The sequence below is a fragment of the Pelecanus crispus genome, chromosome 3 (assembly GCF_030463565.1).
Source record: "Pelecanus crispus isolate bPelCri1 chromosome 3, bPelCri1.pri, whole genome shotgun sequence".
In the NCBI taxonomy this organism is placed as follows: Eukaryota; Metazoa; Chordata; class Aves; order Pelecaniformes; family Pelecanidae; genus Pelecanus; species Pelecanus crispus.
In genome coordinates, this window is record NC_134645.1 from 6,809,766 (window position 1) to 6,831,399 (window position 21,634).

At 37.5% G+C, this 21,634-nt stretch overlaps 1 protein-coding gene across 1 annotated transcript in view; it reads left to right on the forward strand.

The window, feature by feature from the left end:
• The window catches only part of SLX4IP (SLX4 interacting protein), an 83,691-nt gene that overhangs the window by 2,409 nt on the left and 59,648 nt on the right, over positions 1-21,634 (forward strand). The window contains exon 3 of the mRNA XM_075707155.1: positions 3,713-3,761. Coding sequence (XP_075563270.1) covers positions 3,735-3,761 — 27 coding nt within the window. The 5' untranslated portion in view covers positions 3,713-3,734. The remainder of the gene's footprint in view (positions 1-3,712; positions 3,762-21,634) is intronic.

Sequence of the window (21,634 nt, forward strand, 5' to 3'; positions counted from 1 at the left end):
GATTTATCCCTGTCCTTTGTTTGTTCTCAAGCAGGGCATGAGCATTTGGAGAAGTGATGCTCTGGCATGTTTTGTTGCAACTCTTCTTCGCATTATTGCTACTGTAAGGATTGATGATAAAACAGCAGTCCAAATACTTCAGTTCACAAGCCTGCAGCACCATCGTGAATTGTATGCCATATGCAGCTCAAAAATGGTGTACAATCTAGGTGGGCTGTGTTCCTGGAAGCATGAGGCAAAGTACCTTGTGTTCTGCCATATCCCAAGGTACAGGTAGTTCTGTGTAAATGTTAGGTTTATTCAATGTTATCATTGCTGTTGTAAGAGCCCGTAGTTGGTGGTGCGCTCCATAGCAAATTGTGTTCGTAATTACAGACTTCCTAACTTCAGGTTGTGATTCTAGCTACTTGGAGAAGAGACTATAGCATTTAACACTGTCTTACTTTTTGCTGTTTTCTTGCCTGCTGTTTTTCCTATTTTAATTTTTTGGGGGGGGGGGGGGGGGGGGAGAGAGGTAGGGATCATTAGTAAAGCTCTAGATACTAGCCTTTCATTAAAATTAAAAACCCAATCCTGAAATGCTTCTGTGAGACTTTTTTGTTTTTTAAGAGAATCTGATGATCTGATAGGTTGTACGTGCCCAGGTTTTGTGGTGTTTTGAAAGGTGGGGATTTTTTTTTGATATACCTTACTATTTGCTTTTTGGTTTTGCATGATGGGGTGGGTAGTCCTTCCTTGGAGTTCTTGAATGCCAAGAATACTATGTTGTACACCATTACAAAGAACTGAGAAGTGCAGTTGGCTTTCACTGGGTGGCTGCTGTTTCCCTTTAGCATCTTTTCTGACTTAGTTCTAGGAGCTGCTGTTTCAAGAATTTCTGTGTTTTGTCTTGTACTAAGATTCTTCTTATAGTTGTTCTAGTATGTTTACTTCTATAGAGTAGCACCTTACTACCTGGCTGAACTGAAATATGATGTTCCAAGTGGTCCAGAGTGCTGTTCCTTACATTGTGTTTCTCGAAGTTGCTATCGGTAAAGTTGACAGAATTTACTCCAATAAGATAGAGAAGTTTCTAGGGCTATCTTATGCAAGGAAGAAGGATAGTCACGTGGCACAAGGCACGATATTCTAGCTTCTGTCTGCATGACTGTTATTTGAAAATTCAGTTTGCTCTGTATAACTTTCTGTTTACTATTACTGTGCAGCTGATCAAAGCTCTAACTTTGAGCTTTTTCAGAACATAGCTGAAACATTTTATTAGCTATATTAAAGCTTATTTTCAGTAGTTACTTGCAGAATGGTTCTCAGTTCAAACTCATTTTAACCTGGTTACAGTAACAACCATTTTACTTCTCACTGTTTACAATCCTTTTACTGTTTCTGTTTCTCACTGCTTGGATATTGATGTAATATATATATATAAAGAAAAAGACTGAAATAATTGGGAGTTTTCCTTGAGCCAGTGTTGTGCCCTTGTTACTTTCACATTTTCTTGCAGTTGTTTTGAAATCTTAGGTCTCAGCATTTGGATATTTGGAATGGAAGCACTGCATAGAAGTGTTTATTTAGTTCAAAGTGATTACTGTTGAATCTTAAGATCAAAATTATCTGTACTATGGTATGTAGTTGTAAAGTGGGTATTTATCTTGTTTTGTACTTTTTTGAAGTTAAATAAGGATAAGGACTGCATTTTGAAATGTGTAAGTGTAGTGCCTGACAAGAGACACCTATCACCAACCTGACTTGTATCCTGAAATTTTGACAGCTCTATCGCAGTGCTTTACAATAACTTGAAATATGCAGTGAGAAATGGGTACATCTTCCTGCATTCTTACTATTTCCCTATACTATCTCTTAAAAAATTGACCATATTTGTCTCTCTTATTAAGAAACTAATCCTTTAGGAAACTTCAGAGGTAAAAGGCAGCTCTATTTTCAGGGTAGTTTCTGTTGCAGTTCATCTATTGGAGGCAGCAGCTACTGACACTTGTTTTCTTCATTTTGAAGCTTGAAATGTATTGTTTGTGTACTCTATCTTCTGCCAGTATACCAAGACCCTTGCTCACCTGGTTTTCTGTCCAGTCCAAGTTTTTTCCTTGTCTGTTGCCTCTGTTCCTATCCTGTGTGAAAATAGAATGTATCTTAATTTTTTTATTCCTGGGCTTTTGTAGATATTAATTTGGTACCATAGGGCCCATTCCATGTCCCTTCTGAATCCCAGCATTGTGGGGTTAGCTGGAAAGACTTTCATGAACGTAACCTAATCTTCTACCTTTTGACAAGAGAATGTTTAGCTCCCATTTATGTGGAGAATGATGAATTTCCCCAGTAGTTTCAGTGCTGTGACCATAATTGTTGTCCAGTTTGGGGGGGTGGGCAGGGGAAGCAGTTATACTGAAATCAGTGTGGAAGGTGACTAGGCTTGTGGTTTGGCTTGCAAGCCAACTTGAAGCTTGTAGTCATTTGAGTGAGATACAGTGTTCTTCTGCGGAGGGGGGGTGGGAATCTTAGCAGTTCATAGAAGGTTTCTTCTTGCACCCAGAGGAGGGTGCATTTAACTTCCAGCATGAATTAATGCTTCCTGAGTTACTTGGAATAGTCTGGGTCAGGGTCTGTGCAGGTAAATGTACCTCACTCAATATCCCAAATGAAGCAGTCTAAATCCTGTTTGGGATAAGCAGGTTGTCTAAAGTTCACTTTACTTTTGTGCAACCACAATAATGCTCAGGTCGCATTGCTTTATGTGTGTAGCAGTCTAAAATTTTAAATATAATGTGTGTATGTATGCATACTATGTGCACCAGAAGCCATAGTTTCTTACTGTTTAAAAAAAAAAACAAAAAACCAAACCACAACAAAAAAACAAACCAAAGTGACTGTGCTTTGTTCTTGAACTGGTTTAAACTGATACTGCTGATAACCAGAACTGCAGGTAGTGGATACTACTGATTACCAGAACTGCAGGTAGTGAATGGGTGTCTCAGTTCTGAAGTTTGCTTACTGCTGCTTGGTCTGAAAGCAAGTTTTGAAATTTGCTTAGTGTTGCTGAGCCCTTGTAGGGCCATTGTTGTATACAGGCGTTGTGGGCTACCTAGCTAAGTAGAAATGGAGTATCCACAAGATAGGAAGGGATGAACTTTACGTTGAGAGGTTTGAAGACTCTCTTGACTAGAGCAGGTATTATTTCATGTATAAAGATTGTTTTTTCTTGAAAACAATACTTTTTAAATTTTGTGCATTTTCTTCCCTCTTCTTCATTCTTTGAGCTATGCAAAGGGATTTTGTGTGAAGCTATTAATTTGAAAAAGAAACTAGGCCAGGGGCTGTATACATGGTGACCAGTGGTTGAGACAGTAGTAAAGGAATACCCTGGGTTTAGTTTGCTGCTCTCTGAAATGCTTCTTGAGGATAAGTTAGGTGGGTCTGTCTCTGTCTTGGTACTAGTCTGAAAAATAATTCTAATTTTGTATTACATGTGTTGAATGCTAAGTGCCTGAACAGTTATGAGTTCATTAAAAGAAACCAATACAGGTAGCTGAGTAATTTTCCTTTAAATAAGAGTTTTCCTTGGCTTTCTTAAAGCAGAGTATAGGGTTTGAAGAACAGCAATAATGAAAAAAAAATAGTAATAGATTTTAAAAATCCTTCTCGGTTGGTGTAGAGATCTGAGTTTTTCTTTAGTGCTGATCACTTTTAATTGATATTTTTATAGGACCAGCTTACACTGACCTGTCATGGCATCCAACAAATTTGTCATTAAGGTAAGTAGAATGTCATAGCTTTCATTTTAAAACAAACAAACAAACAAACTGCAATTCTGCTTAGTACGTGTGTATGTTGATTTTAAAGTTAATAATGAAGAGGTGCACCCTTCAGGCTTCTGGTCATAGTAGCGTGTTTTGTATCAGCTTTTCTCTCTCTTTGGAAGCAAACTTCTTGAATTGCTGCCATGTCATGGCAGAGTGTGTCTGAGGAATAAAATCATGTAACTAAAAGTGGTTAGTTGTGTAGTTAGAGACTGCATGAATTTTCAGTAAAACAGTATTTACTATGTGAAATAAAATTTATGGTTGATTGTTCTCTTACTGTAATCTTGCAATATTATTTGTGTACTTCCCAGGTAATCTAAGAGTTCCTGGTTTAAGGTGTAGCAATGTTATTAAACTCGTCATCACACTTGGCTCTTTATTTGCATTTTTTTGCTGCTTTTCCCATTTTCAGGGATTAGTTGTCTTACATCCAGTAAAATGCCATTGCAGTTTATTTTGTAAACAGTCTCTGACTTTTTGTTATATATCTGAAGAGTAATGCTCTTCAAAACATTCTGTAATGACAATAGCACTTCATAATTCTTCTACCATAACTGTATCAGCTTATTAATAAATTAAACTAGTTGTTCAGTAAAAATTGTGAAATGTTCTCTTTTGGACCTCTCCTATTTCTGTGTTCCTGTATGCCTGGGGTAGTTTAGGGAATGCATACATTTCAAAGTGATTAGCGCAATATATTATTCTCTTGGAAATGTTTTTTCCAGGAATTTTCTTAAGAGACTTTTTCCTCTGTGGATTAGCTTGGGTTTTTTGGAGGGCAGCTACAAAAACCTTCCTGACTGATCAGGCTGTGGAAGCTGTTGAAGCTTGGTTTTGTGGGTAACCAACCTGTTCAACAAGTAGACCAAACACTGAATTTTTATGTGCTATGTGTTTTTTTCCAAGGAAAATGCTGTCATTTAGTGGGATGTTTGCTTTAATTTTTTTACTTGTTTAACATGATTGTAAACCTTAAATTGTCAGCATCATGTCTATACTATTCACTGCTTCTGAATTGATATAGGGGTTAGGACAAATATCTTTGAGCACATTTTGGCTGATACTCTGAGTCTATATGCCACTGATGTGGGTAACAACAGGAGTGGAGGCTGAAGGCATTGTTTTTCTCAGCTGAGAACTCTTGATATCATCAATATTAATGTAAATGCCCAAGAAAACAAGTGGTGTGAGTTGAAATATCTTCACCCGGTAAAAAGCCTTAAAATATTTGATTACTGACCTGCATTATTACAGCTTGCTGATTCATCGTAGACACTTTACAGATAGTCAGCATGTACCCTGGCATTCACTACGTAGTTTAATATCACTGATTATCTGAGCAAATGGATAGGTTCTCATTGAGCATGTGTTTGTAGGTAAGCAGTGTCACAGATACAACTTTTGAGAGTGCCAATGAGATACAACTTTATTTTCTTTCTGATGGTATTTGAGAAATGAGGATAAGCTTTTGCATGTACTGAATGCTAAAAATTAACTTTGCCTTGACTAAAATGTGTCAAATATATAATGTAAATATGTGGAAAAGCTGATTGGAATTCACTTTGCGCATAGATGCATAACATTTTACTTGTTAGATTAGGGATTGTGTGTTAATTTTTGCTGCTTTACATTCACTGGATTTGTATTTAATGTGAATATTCCCTTTTCAAAGACTGTTCAACTTTCACATAAATTTTTCAAGGAAGAACCCTGTGCAGAAGATTCTCCATTAAAAGGCAGAAAATATTCTGACTCCTCTCTGCAGAGGGAGTATAGAAAATACAATGTTCTTACATTTAGGTTCCTCATGTTTGAAATTCATAGGGATATTTTACTGAATCTGAAAACGTTTCATGCACGCCTTGTCTTCTACATTCTCTACTTCTAAGTTTTTAGATTTTGTGAGCATGTTTATGTTAATCTTTTTGGTAAGAGAGCAAAAAGTACAGCTTATCAGTCTTTCAAGTCTTAGCTGACTGGAACGTAATTAAGAGGAAACCATCTAGAATGTGTTTAATGGCTTTGCTTCTTAACAACACGTATTTTATATGAGATTCTCTGTACCCCTGATGTAATGGTCAATTATTTTCAGTAGAGGGAGTAGTTGGCCTATTTTTGAAAGGCGATCTTAAGGTTGGTTTTATGGGCAATTAAGAACGATTGAAATAAAATAATTGATGCAGTAAAATAGCTTTAAACCTTAATACAAAAACTACAGTTAGGTCCTAAACACACTGTCTTCACTTGCCAAGTGGCTGGATGCCATAGTGTTGTGATGTGCAATAGATAATATTTTATGCAAGTTAATTTGATCAGCAATTTTCAATTTTAGGAAATATTGATACTTCATAAAGCACTGCATGGTAAAATACCCCCAAATCTGGAAAATAAGACATATGAATTTAATTAAGCTTTCTCTGTGTGTTGCTAAAATATTTTACTGCTGTTCTGAGAAATAAATCTTAACTTTAATTGGTGAGGCTTAAAGCAAAATCATGAACTCTGTATGGATTTGAAAAATAATATCACTAGGGCCTTATTTAAAACTTTGGACAAACTAGAAAGAATTGCTCTTCCAGAATTGTGTAAATTGACTTTATTCATGCCAAACTGCAAAACTAAATATAGTAATTTTTATGGCTGTAATAGAAAAATTTCATTTACTGTTTTCTGCAATTTGTTCATTTGCCAGACACTGAAGACTTTAAATTGTTACTACATTTCAATAGCTCAGCTCAAAGGGAAGCTTTTTTTACTTTTCCATTTCCTACTTTGAGAATAAAGAGCTCTCTTCTGTTTCAGATTTGTAGGCCTTTGCTAGCACATATCTTAGATTAAGACAATTATAGTTTCAATGTTCCCTCTGGTCATCCAGCACATTCTGCAATTGATTTTTCAGCAGTGTTCCTTGTTACCAATTTAAACGACTGCATGCTGGAAGTGTAGGTGAAACTTTTTGGTCCTTCCTACTTCAGACTTTTTGCTTGCTTTAAATTGCAAGTTCCTTTGAAGCAGCGAGCATATTTTTCTGTTTTATATTTGGAATAAAGATGGAAGTACTCAATATGATTGGACAGAAACATGACAGTACAACTGTAATGTGGTCAATTTTCCCCTTCATTTTGCTTGTGTATGCATCCTTTACTTTTTTTATGTTTATGTATCTTAATGTAATCATTAAGATATTGATTTATAACCAAAGGCATCTTAACCTCTGTCTTTGCATGTCTTAGAAGTGCTCAATGAAAGGAAGTGCACATAGAAAGAATGTTGACTGTAGGCCCTAACAGTAGGTAGAAGGGAATGGAGAGATATCTTCCTGTCAGACAATATGCTAGTATGTACTTAGAGCGCTGTGCGGGTCATTTTAGGGTCTGCTCATGGAAAGGTATTATTGTCTTTGGTCTGGAATAAGAAAATGCGTGGTTTATTTTGAAGGCGCCTTCTTTGGTATCTCCTTGTGTGTTTAAATACGTTAATAGATTCCTAGTGGTAAAACTTCGCTGTATCTCTGGGCTTTCCAGCGCTTTCTTTTTCTTTAGCTACCCGTTGAAATGTAATACAGTGAGAGCATGTCGACAGAGATTTCTGTATCAGATATGTCTGTTTGGATGATTCTTAGATGACATCTAAGTGGGCAAGACAGATCAAAGTTCACATTTCTGAGATGTGTGTCCATTGAATTAGCTAATCAATATTTCTGTAAATATTTTGCTCTATGAGAAAGTGGTGTGTTTGCTGCTTCTTGCAAGTTGTTTGGAGAGAGAAAAAAACTAGAGATGAGTAGGTTTTCTTACCTAATTTTTAAATTTTTCTCTGATTCCATATAATGAGTAGTGGAGGACAGTAAATGCATTTTACTGCTATATTAAGTCCATAGGTGCATGAATGCAGTGCTCTCAAGTGGAGAGCAAGAATAAGGAATACTGTTTGTGTTTAAAGTAATTTTTTGTATGTTATGACTGCTCAGTTACTAGACTGATACTACAGATGCTTTTTTTGCATACGTAGTTTTGAACTGTTTAGCATACTGATTTCTAGTTTGAGAGCTAGGTTTTTTTAGAGTGCTAATTAAAATAAGTGATAAAAACGATATTTTCTGATGTCCATTTTTTTTTTTTCCCCATTGCAAAACTTAAGACACTTGTATGTGAAATTCCCGTAGCTGGAGTACTTACAAATGTTTCAGTAGAATCACGCTAAAATTAAGTTTTCTACAATCAGATAGAATTTGTAAAAGTTTTCCAAACTGATTAAAGGTTGTTGAATTTTATGTATACTGTATGTTCTTGTATCTACTTTTTGGGTCTTTTAAAAAATAAGAAATAGTTATATTAACCATTTAATAGTGGATTTCTAGGGATTGTGTTCTCCTAAAGCGGCATTGCTCAGAACAACTATAAATACAGGTGGTTGGAATTGTCATTATCAAGTAGCATCATGCACTTCTCAGCTGTGATGTTTGTTTCTATATGAATGGATAAAACATGATACTTGTCTGAAAGGTCTTAAATGTCTTAAGAAGATAACAAGGGACCTGGGGAAAAATATGATTTAAAACAGGAAGCAGAAAATAATAATAGTGGATGGAGGGACACCTATTTAGTTTTCTTTCTTAGCTCTGTATTTAATTCCCAATTTCATGGGACCCAATATGGAATGACTAAAGTGATGAGTAAATAAGTTCCAGAAGAAAAGAGGAAGTTGGGAGGTAGAGGGGGGAGGAAAATTAAGTGTACGGTCTAATTCTAAGCCTCCTGGAGTCAACGGAAGTTTCCTCACTGACCTCAGAGGATTAATTTTCAAGCCTAGGGAAATGATGAGTGGATGAAGAGTTGAGAGATTAAAGTGTTAGCAAAAGGAAAAAGGAATAGGAAACTAGAGGGATAAACATCAATAGTGGAAACACTGCTTTCACAGGGATCGCTTCAAATAAGGAATAAAAGGGTGGTTCAACTTGCATTACTTTTTTGGTAATTCAAATAAATCTGATTAGTTTTAAAAGTACCAGTTGTGCCAGAAAATTAGGGTTTTGCTAATTGTAGCACTGTACTACTGTGACAGTGATACGGGATTCTAAATACACACCATACCAAGTGATACTAATTTTTTTTAGACATAATTAATTCAGAGATGTAACCTCCATGATATTTGCCATATGCCTTATTTTGACCAGCACTACCATATCTTCACATCTCCACTGTTCTGCTTCTTGGAGATCTTGGTGGTGCTGCCTGCTTGACCCCCGAGTCCAGCGGTGAAGGAGGAAGGGATGGGAAACTTAGAAGCAGACTTCAACTCTCAGAGTCCAGCAAAACATCAGGGCTCAGCAGAGATGCTGCCATGGGGTCACTGAATGTCTCTAGGTCCTGGGAGAGGCTTCAGCTTGCACTGTAGGTGAAATTCTTCGATTCTTTCCAGTGAGTTCAGATGGAGGTTAGTAGGCTGGGAGGTAAAGGGATCCGTGTTTCATATAGTACCTGGTAATGTCATGTACAAACAACTTAATGATGCAGTGATGCAGTTTTTGCTCTTGATGTTAGTATCATGAAAATTTAATACAAAAAAATTTGTATTCTTTCATGTAGCCTCTCCCCACCCTGGACAATGTAGATGGATTCTGGTATGTGGAAGTTACCTGAGTATTTGATAGATGAGTGTGTTCTGACTGGTCTATGGGGTAAAAGGGAGAAGAGAGACTGAAGACACATTTTTATTCTTTCCTTATGTTTTGTCCATGTGGTTCACAACTTCCTTAAAAGGAGTCTATTTTTAAAAGCAAAATTATTGCTTGGTTTCAATTCTCAAATAAAAGCTTAGTTTCTGGACATTTTGTGTTCATTGCAGCACTTACTCAACCGTGACTTTGCAGTATTTTTCTTGACTCAATAGCCAAACTTTTCCTTAAATAATGGTACCACAGGACATGGCACCTTATTTCTGTATTCTGCTGCAGTCATTGCTAAGCATGAGCACTGATGATGCTGGACTATTGTGAAAACCCTTTAAACTGCTGATAAAATGATGACTCACGGTCACCTGATGAAAACAGATTCATTACTATGACTCCAGAAACTTTAGCTCCCATGTAAGTGTTTCACTTCCCACACTAGTTATTCTAAAAGGGATGATGATGCAGTTATTTTCTAACAGTTGACAGCTGCTCAATTAAGCTATGACAATGTGGTTGGCAAAAACTATAAATTCCAGACTTTTTTAATAATAGTTTAAGGAACTAAAATCTGTATGAGCTGTGAAGAAGTCACCAACATTATTCGCAGTGTTAGTTGGAGTGTTTTCTAATCAAATTATACAATTTAGATTTCATTTACCACCACTGAATTAAGTTGTTCCTATAATGGATCTGACCCAAACCTCACTGAAGTCAATGGGCTTTGGATCAGAGCCTATAGGAGTGTATTGGTAGCACACTGTAGCTTAACTAGGGATATACTCATTTATTTCATAAACAGCTTTCCTCAGTTCAGTTTATCTGTCTTTTTTTAAATGCAGTCTGTCTATAATTTCAATGTCTAAAGAAGTTAGGTTGGAAAAATACTGAAAAGTGATACAGCCAAATAATAAAATATAAATCAGTTTTAATTCCAATATGAAAAGAGTAAAATGAAAACCCATGTGTTGCCAACTTGTGATTACCCAGGGACTGTGAAAAGATGGATAAAGTGAACATAGAACTATGCAAAAACATTAAATTAGACTCTAGTTGTGTGTGAGTCTATGTTGTAAAGCAGAAGAAGGCTCTCAACAAGTAATTGAATGTAGGGTGCTGTGGGATAGTTCATTCACTCTTGAATGATCAGGAGTCTGGTGATTTTTGTCTTACACTAGTTTCCCTCTTTTCACTGTAAATATTTCTAACTTGAAATGCTGTGAGACACCACACTTAAGAAAATCAAAATATTAGGTGATTTCAAATATGTATGTTTGAAACTTTTGCTAGGATGGATAATGTTGGTGTGTGTATGGGACTGACATAAAAATAGTATTTTCCTCTTTCTTTTTAACCAAATGTTGACTAAGTAAAATTCATGCTTTAAAACTTAACATGCAGACTCCTACAATTTCTGTTTTTTCCATTTGTTTTCCAGCTGACTCATTTCAAAGTTAGATGATAAACATTATGTATTTATTCTGTGCTAAAAACTGGGACTCATGTAGTTTGAAAAAGAATGGTCTGATCAGAATTGGATATTAACTTTAGATATTAAGGAAAAAAAAGGTAGAAACAAGATCAATTTCTTATATGCTGTAATATCAGTCATACGAACTATGTCAACAAATTACATATGGGAAAGTCATGGCTTGTTTGTGTGGCGGTGGTTTGTTTGTTGTTTTTTTTTTTTTCTTCCCTGAATCCCTCTCCACCATTTTCATTACCACAAGCAGTATGGTAATGAAGAGGCAAAAAGTTGTAAATTTAATAAAGAAATTTAGTAATAATGTCAGAAACACATTTGAAAAACAAGCTACAACATGGGGTGAAGTGGTATCTTAATTGACAAAAAAGAACTCTTACTACAGAAGGCAAGTTCTGTAGAGTTTGTCCATATTCTAGCCCTTTTGCTGTTGTGTTTCGTTCTGTCCTTCTGTTTTTTAACAGAATCTGTCTGCTTTTGCCCTAGTGTGATACTGCTTGGCCAAATGAACAGAAAGAATAAACACCTTTAATCAATAAAAATCAGATTAGCTCTATAGGTTCATTTAGTCATACAAAGAGATGGTAAATGAAGATAGATCTTGCCAAGCCATACCTTTCCTTATTGAACTAAACTATTTTTTATTTCCCTGCTTCATAGAATGCAGTATTTTTAATGAGGCCTACACAAAAGACAACTCTGCCTTCTTACTACAAAACAGTATTTGTAGCTGAGACATTTTCACTTGGGAAAGTAGGAAAAGAATTGTTTGTGGTCTAGGTCATGTGCAGACGGTTTTGAACCAAAATCTTAACTTCAGTGATTTGAGTGCTTCAAGATGATCTTTTCCTGTTGGCTGTGTACACTTTGCTAGGGAAGTGTGGTCCATTTATGAAGCCTTAAGAGCAAGCGTCATCTTTCTTGGTTTTCTATGTTCTTGTCTTTGTAGCTTCATTGAGGCTTCTTTGCTGTTTCTGCTATCTGTACATTTTACAGACAGATCCTCTTGATCTTTCCTGAAATCCCAAATCTACAAGCTTCAGAAAAGCGAAGGGTTTATTCCCTTTTCTGTGTAACTTGCCATGTACATGTGAAATAGCGTTCAAGTGGAGAGTCGCTGTAAAGATGTTGCATCAAATGCTCGTTGAAGAATAGTTAGTTGTTAGTCTTCAGGGAGAGTGAGTAAAAGAACAGATGTAAGGAAGAATGACATGGTGGTTTCCACACGAGAAAATGTGACATAGCCACAGAACATTTTCTCAGCATTTTCATACTGTTGATGACGGAGGTTTGAGGGTATCTGTAGAGGTACTGCAAGAATTCTATCCTCATTTTACTCTAAAAACCTGTGCAATAACTAAACTAAACTAAGCTCTATTCCACATGCAAGGTCCCCTTTGCAAGGCCCTGCTTAGTTTCCAGGAAGGAGTAAGGTGCCTGGCATATCTGACACTACTCAACTGGTGAAACAGTAGTTTATATAAGATACAGTTAAATACAGTCTTTCAAGTTCAAGCCAATATTCTCCTATTTTAAACTCAGAGGGTCGTCTTCATTCATTGAATATATCAGTGAGTTAATAGCACTCGTAATTAACCAAATATACATGGTTGTGGTTTATCCTGCTTTGTATCATACAGATGAAGGCTGATAGAAGAGAAGTGTATAGCTCTGAATGTAAAATATTTGCTGAACTAAAGAGTTGGGAAAGAGCTAAATCTTAGGCCATTAAAGAGGATCTGTTCAATGCCAAGATCCTAGGATTTGACAGTTAGTAGGGTCATGCAGTATGTAACTTTCCCTTCTTTATTTTGACATTCCTATAGTATAAAAATAGGAAGGAGAGTAATGTAAGTAACACTACCATAGTGCATTACCTTGCCATAATAAGGTAATCTTCAGTAGTGGAAAACAAGCTTATAAAGCGTTACTGCCTTTGTGGTGTTGTCTCTAAGTCTCTGGTTCTTATTTTGCTGAGTGTTAAACTGTCGCATTGTCGCAATCCATGTCTCGGGGAATTTACAAACAATTTGGATGATAGGAGTAAGTCTGACACATCAAAAGTTGAAAATGAAGCCCGTAATTTAAAAAAGCAATCCAACAAAAACATATGAAATAGGCTGAATAGCAGTGACTGCTGATTAAATCATCATTGGCTGCATGGGTGTCCCAGCGGAGAGAAATCTTACAGGAGGATTTGGAATAAAAGAACAACATTGGTTTATAGATTTCTTCAGAAAATTGTTAGAATTTGTGATTAGTTTTAAATCTTTATATGCCACTTTATGCACCTTAGAAAATTGAATTGAATGTTTTACTTTCCTTTTATTGTTTGGTGAAACAGAGGGTGCTGTTCAGAGATGACCTTAAAAGACTTCAAAAAAACATTAAGGAAAATGTTTCTTTGCCTATATCCCTTCACCCTGATAATTCACGGGAATTGTGATTTGATTTGCGGAATGTTTGGAGGATACAGCTACGGGTATTTGCTGATTATGAACTGAAAAGAGATTTAATTACAGATCCCCAGCATATTCTACATAGTTCAGAAAACTCTTTCCTAATTTGAAGCCATTTTCTGTAGGGATATTAGAAATGGTTCATATGTCGTTGTCGTTGTTTTAGAGAGGCCTACATTATTAAGCATGTAGGAACTGTTGGCATTTAGTCTTGTTTTGCAAATTCCTGTTTGAAGTATGATACAAATCTTGGGAAGGAAAATCTGGTGAATAAAAAATACTGTAAGTTCAGAAGTGAAATGATACTCAGATACCGATAGAACCTACCTTTTTGTCAGAGTATCTTTTGCAAGGATCAAGAAATCTCACAGTATTTCAAGCTGTACACCTAGAAAATCACTTAAAGCTCTCTTGTTGGTAGCCAGTGTTGTGACAGGGTGGGCCAACTGTTATTCGCATACCATTGCGAGGCAGCATTCCCACTCCAAGCAGAGAAAACGAAGGTGGCAAAATACAGTTACCGGATTTGTAAGCTGGTTAGGCCATTTGATCTGTAACAAAGTGTTACGGGTACCACTGATGGTCACAGACTGTTAAAACATAATAGAAAGTTTGATCTTCACAGTGGGCTACAAATTCAAGACTAGTTTAGAAGTAGAAAATACTTCTGGAATTACCAACAGCATTGCTTGTCATTGTTCCTTGGAGACCCATGTGGAAGCAGAGCCTCGTTTCACATTCTGTTGCTCTGCCAATTTGGTATTCCTCCTTTACACAGAGATATTGGGAATAATAAATTGTCAAACACTTTAGCTTTTTTTATCAAGAACCAAAAATTGGAGAACTTCACTATCACCATTAACTGTCATTAGCTGTGGGCTCTGTTTTATGCAGCTTTTTGAAATGGTGCCTGAATAGTAATACAGAGCTGTGCCTACTCTTCAGAGAGTACAGGTGTTCCACAGAATGGAATAGAATCATTACGGTTGGAAAAGACCTCCAAGATCATCAGTCCAACCGTCAACCCAACACCACCATGCCTACTAAACCATGTCCCCAAGTGCCACGTCTGCCTGTTTTTTTTAACACCTTCAGGGATGGTGACTCCACCACCTCTCTGGGCAGCCTGTTCCAATGCTTGACTGCTCTTTCAGTGAAGAAATTTTTCATAGTATCCAATCTAAACCGCCCCTGGCGCAACTTGAGGCCATTTCTTCTCGTCCTATCACTAACTACATGGGAGAAGAGACCAACACCCACCTCGCTACACCCTCCTTTCAGGCAGTTGCAGAGAGCGATAAGGTCTCCCCTCAGCCTCCTCTTCTCCAGGCTAAACAACCCCAGTTCCCTCAGCCGCTCCTCATAAGACCTGTGCTCCAGACCCTTCACCAGCTTCGTTGCTCTTCTCTGGACATGCTCCAGCACCTCAGTGTCTGTCTGCTGTAACTTTAGCTTCTATCCTCCTGGGTATTTTTATTCCATGTAAGAAGTGGTTGTGTCCTTAGCACCAGACTTCAGATACTACTGACTTTAAATTGATGCAAATGGTAGTTTCAGAATAGACAACATAATGGTATTTAAGAGGGCAAGCTTATTCACCGTGAACATCTACTTTGTAGTAATGCCCACAGCAAAATCCCTGCTGCAGATGGCTGTCATCGTGTTGGTACTTGATTTTGAAATGCTACTTCTTTCTCTTTGGGTTGCCAGACAGATCTAGTGGTTAGACCTTGATCAGCAAGTGGCATGCTCATGTCCCTAATTTGACCATCTGTAAGTTAGTTCAGTGATCCTCAAGATGTTTAGGTTAGTTCCCTTGTCTTTTCAGTAATAGTTTGGATCTCTTCAAGAAGCCAGTGTGCTACATGTTTAAATGTTAAGTGAGACATTAGTACAAATCTGTTGAAATATAATGTAGTTTAAATGTGATGCTATCTATTATCTTACTAGTGTGGTGAAAACCAGCAAGGTTTTCTTCAAATGGTAGTTCTGTTGTGGGCTGCATGATGGAGGTTCCCATGTATTTAAGGTGAGGATTCCAGGCTTTTCCACAAAGTGAAAAGGCTATGAAAATTCTGTTCTGTGAAAGCTCATTCTCAGGAGCAAAGATCTCTCTTGCTTTTGTTTTCATGTTCATAGCAGCACCTTATGGAGCCTTACAGATCAGACAGAACTAGGGGAAGAAGGAGTAAAATAAAAAGTGTCAGGGTTGTGGAACAGGCTGTGGAAGGTCAGCGTCCCATGGGGGGGGATCAACTTTGGGATAAGCTGTCACCCGTGTAACTGTTGTTCAGTAGCAGGGGTGTACGTTTAACTTTTAAATTGCAGATAAACTGCAGATTATAAGCATGAAAATGCAATAATGCGCCATTAATATTCTAAGGAACAGATTGCATTTGAACAGGTAATGGGATTGGAATGATTATGCTGCTACCTAAACTGGAAGAAAATCTGTCACTGAATACTTGTGTATTCTGGAGTTTCCCTCTGTGACTTCCATAGGCAGCTTCTGCAATCTGGCACTACACAGAATAAATTCTTGGGCCTTTCTTTGTTGCTTGCAGCTGTCTTCAATCCATTAGTGTTTTGGCACTGTCCTGGTTTGGGCTGGGATAGAGTTAATTTTCTTCCTAGTAGCTGGCATAGTGCTGTGTTTTGGATTTAGGATGAGAAGAATGCTGGTAACACACTGATGTTTTAGTTGTTGCTAAGTACTGCTTATGCCAGTCAAGGACTTTTCAGCTTCCCATGCTCTGCCAGGTGCACAAGAAACTGGGAGGGGTCACAGCCAGAACAGTTGATCCAAACTGGCCAAAGGGCTATTCCATACCATACAGCATCATGGGCAGTATAGAAACTGGGGGGGTTGGCCGGGGGGCAGCGATCGCTGCTCAGGGACTGGCTGGGTATTGGTCGGAGGGTGGTGAGCAATCACATTGTGCATCACTTGCTTTGTATATTATAATAATAATAGTAATAATACTATTATTATTATTATATTGTTGTTGTTGTTATATTGTTATTATTATTACTACTACTATTTTACTTTATTTTATTTCAATTATTAAACTGTTCTTATCTCAACCCAGGAGTTTTCTTGCTCTTACTCTTCCAATTCTCTCCCCCATCCCATCGGGGCAGGGGGAGTGAGCAAGCAGCTGTGTGGTGCTGAGTTGCTGGCTGGGGTTAAATCACGACAGGGACTAGAGCAAAAGCTGAATGTTTATAAATAACTGTACACTGAAGAAATGTGTAGCATAAAGCTTTATTTAGCTAAAAAAAACCCCAAACCCAAACCAAAAAAACCAGTTAAACTCTGTTAAAGAGTCTGGTTGTGGTGGGATACAATTCTTGCATTCCTCCTTTGGTGCAGGATGAAGTTTGGTGTGAGGACGTTTGGTCTAGCTGGCCAGTGGTATAAAAGGAGCAGGCACTAAAAGTGAGGTGGTGGCGGCGTTAGGGGCGGGGAAGCCGCCCTCGGGCCGCGGTGCGGGGGGTGCCGGGGGTGGGGACCCGGCCTGGCGGGCGGGCGGGGGGAGGCTTCAGCACCAGGCCCGGCTCGGACAGCGGCGGCCCCGCGGCTCTCGGCCCCGCAGAGCCCGGCTGCTCCATGGACCGCGTCCGGCGGCCAGCGGGAACGGAGCAACGCTGCTCGGTTTCCTCCTCCTCCTCTAGTTTAGCTAACGGGTCCCCCTCTTCGAAGCCAGAGAAGTGGAAAGCGGCGTTAGCTCATTTCGGTTCTGCCTAGCCCCAGAGCCACGCCGCTGCCTTTGAGGAAACTCAGAAGAACCCCTTTCAAGGGTCATTTGCTGTTTGTTTTTATAGCGAATTACCCTTCATACATCTTTCGTTTCTAATGACTTCTTGGTCATTTCTCTAATTTGGGAAGTATACTTTTAAAGACTTTTGGCGACGTGTTTATTTTTCTTAAATGCTTATGGAACGGGAACTCAACCTCATGAGGCGTGTGTGTCCCAAATGGAATTAGAATGGTCCCACAGTGTTAATTCTGTTCATCCATCATATCTCTGAATTTTTCTCTTCTAACTTTAATCCTGTAATTTTAGAGAAGAAACTGTTTTGAAGAACCTTGCTTTCCATGCACACATTAAAAATAGCAACAGGATAGAGGCGTATGGAAAAATCGTAGGCAATTTCTCCTTCCCACATATGCAAGTGAACGTTTGGGGGGGGGGGGGGGGGGAGGAGGTAAATAGAACCAGAAATCTGTCACTGACCTTTTTACACCCACATTCTTGGTAACAACCTTGTACTTTCAATCTACCTTTTTTTTCAGTGAGGTCTTAGAAATTTCAGCCATGGGTAGTGGGGTTCACAGATAGATGCTGGAAAGGTGATGGCCTCTCCTTTTTATTGCTGGCTGTGGGAAGAAATCTCAATTGGTGTGAAAAAAATTGAGAATTCCTGTATTGAGTGATCAAAGAAAATATTTTTGATTTATACTACTTGCCTTTTAAAACTGTATGTTTTATTGCTAGACATAGAATGGGAAGATGGGACAGTTTGATATGCTTTAGCTATGGCAGTCTTTAGATATAAGTGTGTGAATGGTAAAGCTACTAATTGATCTCCCTGTGTTGCAGATAGCTTGCATCTTCTTTTCCCTAATGGTTTCACAGTGCTCTCCTCAGTAAACCATGAGAGCAGTAGGGCTTTTTAAAATTTTTTTTTTTAAAAAGTTATTGGTAGTTGCAGAAGACTTTCCAGTGATTTCTAAGTAAATTAGCAACAACAATTTACAGAAAAAATTTGCTAAAACCCAGCAAATTAGAGATTTAAGACATTAATGTACTAAAGCTGTGATATAGTTACAGTTTTAATAAAAATTAGAATAGTTTAATACATCTTACATGCCAAGAGAATATGAGTGAAGCTGCCATAGTTTCAGAATGTCTTGGCTTTTAACAATGACAATGTTTGTTATTTTTAATTTCTTGATCCCCCTCCCCAAATTCTTTTCCTTTCTAAACAATGTAAAGGAAAGAAAAATTAACTTTTGTGAAATAAGAGTCCTCTGTTTACTTTTAGAAAAGCTTTTTTTCAATTTATTTCTTAATTACTTTTATAAAAGGAGGTAAAGATGTAGATATATGTATGCTGTAATGCTCATTTTAAGAAACTTAAATCTCAACACTTCTAATATTGGCAGTCTGGCATTCATTGTAAGTATAATAGGTTATTTCATGCTGCTTCTCTTTATATTCATGGTTATGATACTGAAATGTTAAGACCACACACAGACAACAAGATCTCTAGCCACTTACGCATGTAAACAGTCTGGCTTTTTACAAAGTGGAAAAATATTTCTTGTGCAGTATTTTAACATGATCAGCATGTTAAGGCTCAATCTGCAACTGTGTCAACATTTCTTTGGCTGTAACCATTAATTCTGTAGCCTCTTGATAATATGTAAAATGTGAAACTGGTTTGTTTACTACTGGGATTTGTCAGCAATTACTGTCTGCATTTAGCTTAGTACTTTCAAATAGATAATAGATCAAAGAGTTATTTTGCATCATCACTCTGGTTTTAGTAAAACAAAGGATTCCCCCCCCCGCCCCCAGCTGTCTTTAGGATCTTTAAAGGGACATTGGAGCAATAAATTTCATAAATATTGTTCTTATACCTGTTTGATGTTAGGCGCAGGTAAAATACATTAAATAAGATTCTGTAACTACTATTTGACATTAATTTAGCTGTGGAGACAGGAACATACATCTCTTTCAGGCTTCTGTTATCGTGAGACCTGGCATAGCTTCAACATAGCTAGGATTTTTTGTTCGTTTTTTTATTTTTTCATAATTAATGCATGTTTTCAGCACTCTTACTACCATTAGGAACTGCAAGTGCAGTGGTCATGTGCCATATTATCTAAGCACATCTTCATCACAAAATTGTGAAGACAAGTTCTGATAGACTGTTCTTCATTTGTTTATAGTATGGAGCTAATAAGAGTAAGATGGCATAGAAGCATTTTTATGGACATCATATCTAGTCAAATAAAAAAATACTTGTTTTTATATAGTGTCTTTTATCTCTGTTCTCAAAGCGTTATTAATATATTTATGAATTTCATTTCAGTGTATCTTTGAGGTTTTACAGGTAACAAAAAATGACAAACAAACCCCAAAATTTACTAGACATATCTGCAGAACTTTGGTAAGGATTTTTTTTGTTTATTTTGAAGTAGGCTGTATAATCGCTAACCAAAACTTGCCACTGCTTCCGAGAAGGTTGCCATTAATTAATTCTGTGATCTCAGGGGCACTTTGTTAAAATATTTCACCTAAGCTTTTCTTACAAGTTTGTACAAATCTAAATTATTCATTTTCCTACTCGTATTTTATTTAAGAGGTAAAAATAACAGCATAATATAGTATGCACACCAATCCATAAGACTACCACTTTAAAAATCTCAAAATACAGACCAAATGCAATATGGATGAGCTAAATTATTGGGGAGAAGTTCAGTTTTAGGAATAGTCAGCTGATAGAATAAGCTATTATATGAAACTCTTAAAAGGCAAACCTATATTTTTAAAGTCACTATTATGAAGTATTTAATAAATGTGTCACTGTTACTATAGGAGGTTAGTAAAGCTTTCAGTTTGTAGGTCACTATCTTTTCATTTTTAAGACTTAAATGCTCTTTGCTGCTTAAATTCTGTTACCATTACTGAATACCACTCAGACCAGATGTTTTGTGAGTGCTAAAATTTGAATGAATCTTTTGCCCAGTAAAAACCAAACGTACCGTCCTCCCAAACAGCATATGAACAAAGAGAATCAATGTGTTTCATCATTCCTGTTCAGCTCTCTGGCCCAGCTTCATTTCCTTTGATGGAAAAATGGTAAATATAAATTACAAGGTGAGGCAGCACATGATCTTTATCTGTTAGCTAAAACTAAATTCTTGATACCAGTTTTGTTTTCCAAGATTTTAAACATTTAACTTAAATTGTGAATTTTGTGCGAAGAATTTGTTTAGTACAGTAATTGGAACAGAATATTTTTTCCAGAACCAATAGATCTTCTTCTAGCTGCATGTTACGGCATAGTAAAGGAGCTCCTTTAAAACTGCTCCTAACCATTTTGGTTTTTTTCTCCCAATGTCAACTGACAACATGTTTGGCCTCTTCAACATGTATACATACTGTACAGTGTTTATATAATGTTTCTATATTAATGTATATATTAATACATATATTAATGTTGTGGTTTAACCCCAGCTGGCAACTAAGCACCACGCAGCCACTCGCTCACCCTCCCTCCCCCCGTAGGATGGGGGAGAGAATCAGAAGGGTAGAAGTAAGAAAACTTATGGGTTGAGATAAGAACAGCTTAATAATTGAAATAATAATAATAATAAATGGTGAAAAGGAAAACAACAAGAAGAGGAACAAAACCCAAGGGGGGGGGGGGGGGGAAACAAACCCCAAACTAAAAACGAAGTGATGCAACTGCTTACCACCCACTGACTGATGCCCAGCCAGTCCCCAAGCAGCGATCGCTGCCCCTTAGCCAACCCCCTCCCCCCCCCCCCCCCCCCAGTTTATATACTGAGCATGAAGCCATATGGTATGGAATAGCCCTTTGGTCAGTTTGGATCAACTATTCTGGCTGTGACCCCTCCCAGTTTCTTGTGCACCTGGCAGAGCATGGGGAGCTGAAAAGTCCTTGACTGGCATAAGCAGTACTTAGCAACAACTAAAACATCAGCGTGTTATCAACATTCTTCTCATGCTAAATCCAAAACACAGCACTATGCCAGCTACTAGGAAGAAAATTAACTCTATCCCAGCTGAAACCAGGACAATTAAAAAAGAAGTTTTTTTTTTTACTTGTTTTTTTTCCCTGCAAATGGTAGATTTTGGACATACCTACCAGCTATGTATTGTAGTCTTTTGAACGGTAACAAATTGCAGGCTTTAAGAAACAATGGTAATTGTAAGTTGAGTTTTTTGTTGAGCCCTTTGCCATTGGTTTGGAAATCTCCCCACCAAGTTATACACATTTAAGAAAATCAGTTTACACTTGTTCAGTAGATTCAATTTTTGGTTAAGAAAACCCTCTACTGAGAGTGACTCTCCTGTGACCTTAGTGGCCCCTGCTGGACTGGAGATTAGAAGGGTGAAGATGGAGTCTGTCTAATTTGAAAGTAAAGCAGAGAAAGGGTGGCATGACCTAC